We start from the raw sequence: 8926 nt of genomic DNA, 5'->3' as shown, positions 1-8926 counted from the left end.
ACCTGAAGATTAAATAATTGATCCATTAATTTGTGGATGTATTAAGTATACCATGCATGCTGTTATCTTATTTACTGTAATAAGGATTGAAATAGGAGTTTGGGGTTGTGGTGGTGCAGACCCCTCCCTGGGCTGCATTAGGATGTCAGCACCAGCCAACATTGTTCTTGTTTTAATTGCAAGTGCAGTGAGCTGGGACAATCTGGCACTTTCTGATCTCCTCTACTGTTGAAATAATCCAGTACCTTCTTGTCCTGGGTACAAGTACAGTGCGTTGGGTGGATTAGGTTCTCCCTAACCGCACCTGGAACTCCTGTTGCCTGCGAAATACACCTGAGACCCCTCCTGCCTGGATTGCAGCCCACTCTGAATGTTGCTGAGATTACGTGACAAGAATTATGGCCACAATGAAAAAAGTACTGACCAAAGTCGATCATCTTATGATCCTATAAATACTGATCCTAAGAGAGGTCTTTAGAGCTCTCCAGAATCCCAGCAGACTGTTACCCTGTAGTCCTTCCCCCTGTTTTCCCTGTGTTGGGATGCTTCTCGGCAAATTTTTTGTCAGATCATCCACTAACAGAAGCTGACAATGGGAAGGTACTGTCTGCTAATAAAAGCTGATGAAGATACAGAATTGTCTGCTAACAGAAGCCAACAAAGGGAAAGAGTGAGTAATTCATCATATTTCAATTTCGCAACATTTTAAAGATAATTAGATACCAAAACTTATCATAAGCTGCAGAGAAAGAAACATCTTGATCATAGATTAACCTTATATCTGTGTATGTGTGTATGTTTAAAATTTTGTTGAATCTTTAACTAAGTCTCTGTATTAATCATAGCAGATGGTTGATTGTTGACTGATTAAGTGTTGTTAGAAAAATCATACATTTTAATTTTCTAATTTATTGTAATAGTGCTAATGAATCTTAAATTGCAGCTACCTCAAACTCACATAGGACCCACAACAATGTGTTAAAGCACTACCACTGAAATGCCTGTACCTAATTCCTTTAGACATAAACCATTGAAAATGTTTGGGAGTAGGGAGTGGATTCAGCTGGACCTATACTCCTCTCTGAGAAGGAGTTTAGAAAGCAATTCTGAATTCATTCTGCACCTCGTGACTCAACAGGAGGTTTTCCTCACCCCTTGATTAGACATCAACCATTGGCCGAATCTGGGACTAAGTCTGGATCTAGTCACACCTGGACTCCAGTCTGACAAGGAGTTTAGAAAGCAAGGAGGTCCATTCTGAACCATGTGACTCAACGGGAGGGCCTGCCTCATTCTTTTCTCCTGATCTCCGTGCTGATCATTCCAGCCCGATTCTGTCTTGATTTCCTCAAATCTTTGTATAAATAATTTCCCCTGATCCCTCTGTAAATCATTTTTATTCAGATTCTGATTCGATTTCCCTTTTGTATACTCCTATATAGTGTCGTGGTTTAACGTGGCTGAAACCAGAACAGTGATAGAGTGAACCTAGACAGTGAACTCCGTTATGTTGTACTTTCACAAATTCATATTAAAATCACATTTGTTAATATCTTTGATGAGGATCCTTTAAGCTACCTAAATCACTCTTTCCGTGACAGGAATGCAACAGACATTCTATGGAAAAGCATTAGCTTTCTAGCACTGTTAAACTTTCAGATGTCTGACCTTCTATGAGATGAGCAAGAACCCAGATGTTGATTTTAAAAGAAGCCATTTGTGAATTTCTCAGCATTGTATTTAAAATGTCCAGGAGGAATGAATCTGCATTTTAGGTGTCCAGTGTGATAGATATATATCATTTATATTTATTCTGTTTTAGGTATGTTCAGAAATGTGATGGAAACAGAAAACAAGACAGAAGTAACAGAATTTGTGCTACTGGGATTGTCTCAGATGCATGAAGTACAACTCTTCCTCTTTTTCCTTTTCCTCCTTTTCTATGTCATTGTCCTTCCAGTAAACATTCTCATCATCCTCACAGTCAGGGGAGATCCACAATTGGACTCTCCAATGTACTTTTTCCTAGCTAATCTAGCTTTCTTGGATATCTGTTACTGTTCTGTTACTCCACCTAAGTTGCTGGCTGATTTCTTTTCACAGCAGAAGACCATCTCTTCTAGAAGCTGCATAGCACAACTCTTCTTCCTTCACTTCCTGGGTGGAGCTGAGATCTTCTTGCTCATAACTATGGCCTTTGACAGATACGTGGCTATCTGTAAGCCTCTTCATTATGCAACCTTAATGAGGAAAATGCTCTGTTGGGGCTTGGTGGGGACAGCATGGGCTGGAGGATTCACACATTCAATCATCCAGGTTGCATTTGTTGTTCATCTTCCCTTCTGTGGCCCAAATGAGCTAGACAACTTTTTTTGTGATGTTACACAAGTAATTAAGTTAGCGTGTACCAACACTTACGTACTGGAGTTCATTGTGTTTGTTAACAGTGGCCTAGTCGTCTTTATATGTTTCGTTCTTCTGCTGATTTCCTACAGTGTCCTACTAACCCATCTGAAAACAGGCATGTCCAGAGGGAAGAGCAGAGCAGCATCTACCTGTACCACCCACATCATTATTGTCTTTATTATGTTTGGACCAGCTATATATATCTACTGCTGGCCTTTCTGCCGCTTGCCCCTGGACAAGGTGGTGGCTGTGTTCCACACCATGGTTTTTCCTCTCATGAACCCCATGATCTACACCTTGAGGAACAGAGAGATCCTCAGTGCCATGAAGTGTTTGTTGGTGCAGTACTTTCTGCAGCAAAGAAAATAGAAGGTAAATACATTCATAAAGGACAGAGTTATAGTATATTTTTGTGGAACAGTTTTCAAGAGCGATTCATAGGTCTTTCAATGGTCCAGCATATCAATGTGGAGTTATTTTGACAGAACACGGATTCAACATCTACAAAATCGTGAAAATATAAGTAACGTCTTGGAAAAGCTACAAAAAAGCTTATTTCTTACAGACAAATATTGAACATCATTATCTTGCTTTGTAAGGACTAAATATTTGCAACACAGTGAGTGAGAGCATGAACAAAATAACTCAACAGTATGTGTATAAATATCTTTAGCAATTGTACAACATCTTTGGTGACTAACAGTTTAACGAGCCACACAGATGCTTAACTACCTCTGGAAGATCTTTGTAAATAAATGGGTGCAAATAAAAGGTAATTGAACAGCAACACCGTTGTAGGTATGGCTCATTATGTTATATTGAAGCAATGCGCACAACTTTCTTTGGGTTACAAAGATTTGTCTCAGGTGGCAAGGAAGTTGTTGATTCTTCAACAGAAATTTCCTGAGCGTAAGCTCTATAATGATGAAGTAAGGAGAGAGAGCAGATTTTAAAGATCTTTGAAAGTCGTATCTTGACTAATTCCTGAATTGAGTTCTTGGGACGTGAGTGGAAGAGAATCAAGGTTATATTTCAGATGGACTCAAATACCAGGAACCTTGAGTAATCAGTATAGTGGGACTGAAACTACTTTCTTCATTCCAACAAGAAATTATTGGGTAATACAATGTAATCACCATGTCCTGGATAGCCTTGGAGCTATAGAACTTGGGATTTTATTTTTTTTCTGTAAGGTTTCCCTCAGTAAGAGGGTTATAAACCCAGGTTAAGCTAGAAATTGAGACAGATTTCAAGGTAAACTCAAAGATCTGACTATTACTATGCAATGAGGAAAGCACTTGGAAGGTGTCAGTTTTCACATAGATCTTGTGTCGTGGTTTAGCCCAGCCAGCAGCTAAGCTACCACTCAGTTGCTTGCTCACTCCTCCCCCTCGTTGGGGGTGAAGAGAAGAAAAATGTAACAAAAAGCCTGAGGGTTGATATAAGAACAGGTCGATATATCACCCACCAGCCATGGTTCCAGGCAAAACAGACTCGGCTTGAGGTCAAATCAATTTAATTCATTGCTACTTGAGAAGATAAGGAGAAACAAAGCCAGATCTTAAAAATACCTTCCCCTCACCTCTCCCTTCTTCCAGGCTCTGCCTCCTCCCCTACAGTGGTGCAGGTGGACAGGGAATCTAGGGGGTTTGCAGGTCAGTTCATCACGCGCTGTTTCTGCCACTCCTTCCTTAAAGGGAGAAGACTCCTCACACTCCTGCTCCAATGTGAGGCCCCTCCTCATGGGAAAATAGTCCACAAACTTCTGCAACATGAGTCCTTCCCGCAGGATGCATTCCTTACCCATCAGATTGCTCCAGAGTGGGCTTCTTCCCCACAAAGCCACAGCTTCTTAGGATGCAGCCACCTGTTCCAGCGTGGGGTCCTCCATGGACTTCAGATGCATCTCTGCTTCATTGTCAGTCTCCAGCAGCATGGGGCGTCCATCCCATGGAGACAATCCTCTACAAACTCCCTTATACGCAAGCATCTTGGCTCCTGCACGTGGTTCTTCATGGGCTGCGGGTGAATCTCTGCTCCATTGTTTCTCTCATGGTTGCAGGAGGCCTCCTGTCATCTCATCATGGGCTGCAGGGGAATCTCAGCTCCGGCACACCTCCTCCCACTCCATCTTCACTGACCTTGGTGTCTGCATAGTTGTTTCTCTCAGATCTCAATCCTCTCTCTGCTGCAGCCACATTGGGCCTGAGTGGCCCCGTGAACCTCGGCAGTCCTGGCAGGATGAACTCCACCCAACGTCCCAGAAGTGGAGTGCCGCAGAGCTCTCCAAGCCGTGCTGCTGCAGCCCCCTCCAGGCAAGTGGCGGCAGCCCAGCGTGGGTAGCCATCTGCCTGGGAGACCGGGTGGGAGGGACCAGCCTTCATCTCCCCACTCTCTTCACTGCAGGTCCTGCCTGGTTTGAGTTCTTCTGTCCCCTTCTGAAATATGGCGTTTGCAGAGGCGCTGATTGACTCGGCCCTGGCCAGAGGGGAGGCGGGTCCGACCTGGCCTGAGACTGGTCCAATCAATTTTGGAGCCAGGGAAGCTTCTCGCATCTTACAGGGGCCATCTCTGCAGCCTGTCCCTTGCTACCAAAGCCCCACCGCATAAACCCAGCACATCTAATTCTCCTTGGACTCAAGAGCTGAATTCAGTACATGGATGGTGAAAGCAACACCACAGTGAACAAATTCCCACTCTTTGGCCTCACTGGATCTGCAACTCTCTGGCCCTTCCTTCCTCTTCATCACCTTCAATGCCATTTATGGAGCAATAGTGGTGAGAAACTTCATCATCATGGTGCTGCTTATCTGTGAGCCCAGACTTCAAACATCCATGTATATTTTGCTGGGAAATTTCTTCTTTTCTGGATTGCTGTTACTCCTCTATGGCTGCCCCCAAGAGGTTAACTGGCTTCCTCCTTCCCCACCACAGACAATCTCTTTTGTGGGCTGCATGGTCCAAATTTTCTTTTTCCACTTCACCAGAGGAATTAAAATCTTTCTCCTTACTGTCATAGTCTACGATCATTACGTGGCTATCTTCCATACACTTCGTTACATGATTGTGATTAATCAGATGGTGTGTGAATGGCTACTAGTAACATGTTTGGTAGGGGGCTTCCTTTACTCTGTTATCCAAGTGGCCATCATTGTTCAGCTCTCATTCTGTGGTCCTAAAGAGCTGGACAAGTTTTACTGTGATGTACCTCAAGTAGTCAAATTGGTCTGCACAGACACCATCGTGATGGAGCTGTTGATGATATCCAGTAATGGCCTAGTAACCGTTCTTTGCTTTACTGTATTAGTCATTTCTTTGTTGGTGACATGGACAGTGAAATTGAATGCAATCCAGAGGGACCTTGACAGGCTTGAGTAGTGGGCCTGTGTGAACCTCATGACATTCAACAAAACTAAGTGCAACATCACGCATGTGGGTCAGGGCAATCCCAAGCACAAGTACAGGCTGGGCAGAGAATGGATTGAGAGCAGCCCTGAGAAAAAGGACTTGGGAGTGCTGGTGGGTTAGAAGCTCAACATTAGCCAGCAACGTGCACTGGCAGCTCAGAAAGCCAACCATATCCTGGGCTGCATCCAAAGAAGTGTGGCCAGCGGGTCAAGGGAGGGGTTTCTGCCCCTCTACTCAGCTCTCATAAGACCCCACCTGGAATACTGCGTTCAGCTCTGGAGTCCCCAACACAAAAAGGACATGGAGCTGCTGGTGAAGGTCCAGAGAAGGGCCACAAAGATGATCTGAGGGGTGGAGCACCTCTGCTATGAAGACAGGCTGAGAGAGTTGGGGTTATCCAGCCTGGAGAAAAGGAGGCTCCAGGAAGATCTTAGAGCAACCTTCCAATACTTAAAGGGGGCCTACAAAAAAGGGGTAGAGGGACTTTTGCAATGGCATGTAGTGACAGGACAAGGAGCAATGGCTTTAAACCGAAAGAGGGTAAATTTAGATTAGATAGAAGGACGAAATTCTTCTCTCTGAGGGTGGTGGGGCACTGGAACATGTTGCCCAGAGAAGCTGTGGCTGCCCCATCTCTGGAAGTGTTCAAGGCCAGGTTGCATGAGACTTTGAGCAACCTGATGTGGTGGAAGGTGTCCCTGCCAGCAGGGTTGGAACTAGATGATCTTTAAAATCTCTTCCAATCCAAACCATTCTATGATTCTATGATTCTATGATTCTATGATTCTATGATTCTATGATCTCCGATTCCATCCTTTTAGTCAATCTGAATAGTCATGCCAGTCAAGAGCAACACGATGGTCTTTCTACCTGTTTCTCCCACATCACTGTGATCACAGTCATCTTTGGACCTTGTATCTGCATCTATACCAGGCCTTTTACCTCCTGCTCCACGGACAAAGCAATCTCACTTCTCTGCACAATTATCACACCTATCTTGAACTGGTGTCCATGACGGTTCCCTTAGTTTCTTAAAACAAAACAAAAAATGCAGTAGCTGGGTGAGGAGGCATCCATGGTTCCTTGGTTTAAAACAATACATAGAAGATCCAGTAATTTCCTAGTGAGGTATCTACAGTTATTAACTTAACAATCCTAACATATACATTATGCTTTCCAGTTTTCTACCTCACTTTTCTACTTGATTAAGTCTTGATTATTTGTCAAAGTTTTGTAACAGAGTGTGATAGTTTGATGTGTGTGGGGGTGTTCTGGTGGCAGGGGAGGGATTTGCTCCCTGTGCCACCAGATCTGAGTCCCATCCCCCCGGGGGGTTGCGCCAAATCGGCACCTCTGCGAATGGCCCTATTTAAGTTGGGACAAAGGGGCGGGAAAAGGTTCTTTTGCTCAGGAGCGAGGAGAGGGGAGGGGGGTGCTTCCCTCGCTTCCGGCTCCCGGCCGGGCGGCCGCTCGGGCCCGGGCCAGCGCCATGTGCTCAAGATGGCGCCAGGGGAGCCGCATGGGGGACTCGGGAAGCGCCCCGCTCCCGGGGTGCCCGCCGGGCCGAGCTTCCCCTGAGAGGATTAAGAGCTAAGAGAAGACAACCACAACAACTGGTCAGTCAGGATGGAGCAGGAGGAGCTGTGCTGGAGCTGAGGTTTCCCTTGCAATCGGTGTAAAGATGGCAGGCGGCCCCCCCTGCATCTGGGGTTTACTCGGCGGAGCAGAGACCCACTCATGGCCCGTGGAGAAGCCCACGTCAGGGAAGAGATGCCTGAGCCCAGGAGAGGTCGTGGAGCAGGGGATGCACGATGAGGTACTGTTAATAATGGGCATGGGATGCACGACGAGGTCGTGGAGGCATCTAGAGTCCGTGGGACGGCCCACGCCAACGCAAGTGGCAGCAACTCCCTAAGAAGATGAGACTGGTAAAGCCCGAACTGGTACAATCCATGGGAAGGATTGCAATCCTGCGGGCAGGACTTACTTTGGAAAAGTTTGGGGACTTTTTTTCTTCGTGAGTAGGGGATCCACCAAAGCAAGGGAAAAATGATGTAAAGACTCCTCCTCCTTTAAGAAAGGAGCAGCAGTTAACAACATGGATGAACTGACCTGCACTCCCCCATTCCCTGTCCCCCTGCGCCGCTTGGGGGGAGGCAGAGCCAGGAACGAAAGGAAATAGGGGTGGGGAGGTGTTGTTTTAAGATCTGGGCCTTGTTTTCTCTTTCTCCTCTCAAGTAACCGGTTTCAATTCCCTTGTGTCTCTTGTTAGGTAACTGTTAATAAATTGTTTTGTTTTAAGAAGAAAGCCTGAGTCATGTTTTGCCCGGGACCATGCTTGGTGGGTGCTCCCTTGCTCGGTTCTTGTCTCGACCCTCAGTCCAAAAACCACGACACAGAGTCAATTCTTCTGTCCTAAATTACAGGACTCAAAGATTCACAGCTGCAGTGTTTCTCATGACAAACATGGAAATGACAAACATGAAAATAATCATATATGACCTCTAGGGTGTTGAGCACAAGAGACACCACAAAATCCATGCAGATTTTCACATGTGGAAAGATCTGAGAATGGAAAAGTCCTCCTATCTGCCCTGCTCCCCTGACTCTCTTCACATGTATCCTGCATAATGTCAACCCACCTCAGTGACAGTAGATAGTAAATCCTCCTTCTTTGAAGGCTCACCAAGATTCTTTGTTCCCAGTAGTGTCACTCCACAACTGACCTTAAAGATCTTCCTTTGCAACTGCCTGACAGCCGGTTTGCCAAAGCCCTCATAGACCTGACCTTCTCTGTCACCAGAGAAGCGTGTTGAGTCACATGTGCAATGCTTCAGATCCCGCAGCAAATCAGAGGCTGAAATTCTAAGGTGCAGTGGAGGGGAAAAAACATTAAGACATTGCCTTAGAAGAATCCCAAGATGGTTTCTCCTCTGTGTGGAAGAGAAGCTGGCAATTGCTGTACAGTGATAGAATAGCACCATTTAGCTTACAAGATTTGAAGATAAGGGGTTTCTACCTGATTGTGAAACCTCAACTGAATAGGAACAGAAAAGTTTTCAAGGAAAAACTTAGATTTGGAGTAAACGTGAGATTTCTCCAAGTCCTAAAT

At 45.3% G+C, this 8926-nt stretch overlaps 2 protein-coding genes across 2 annotated transcripts; both read left to right on the top strand.

Annotated features, from left to right (window-relative positions):
• The first annotated feature begins 1839 nt into the window (after window positions 1-1839).
• On the top strand, window positions 1840-2775 carry LOC104370450 (olfactory receptor 4N5). Its single transcript, XM_009977441.1, has one exon. It carries the CDS (start codon window positions 1840-1842, stop codon window positions 2773-2775), a length of 936 nt encoding a protein of 311 aa, XP_009975743.1.
• Window positions 2776-3879: 1104 nt separating this feature from the next.
• LOC104371895 (olfactory receptor 4D5-like) lies at window positions 3880-6829 on the top strand. The gene is given in 7 exon segments (XM_086626357.1): window positions 3880-3889; window positions 4005-4061; window positions 4830-4864; window positions 5143-5265; window positions 5267-5326; window positions 5329-5722; window positions 6621-6829. Coding segments are annotated over 7 exon segments (888 nt in total).
• Window positions 6830-8926: the final 2097 nt, after the last annotated feature.

This window comes from Tauraco erythrolophus, chromosome 25 (genome assembly GCF_009769465.1).
Source record: "Tauraco erythrolophus isolate bTauEry1 chromosome 25, bTauEry1.pri, whole genome shotgun sequence".
Lineage (NCBI taxonomy): Eukaryota > Metazoa > Chordata > Aves > Musophagiformes > Musophagidae > Tauraco > Tauraco erythrolophus.
Note: the sequence above shows the minus strand (reverse complement) of the source record. Positions and strands in the feature narration are given on the sequence as shown.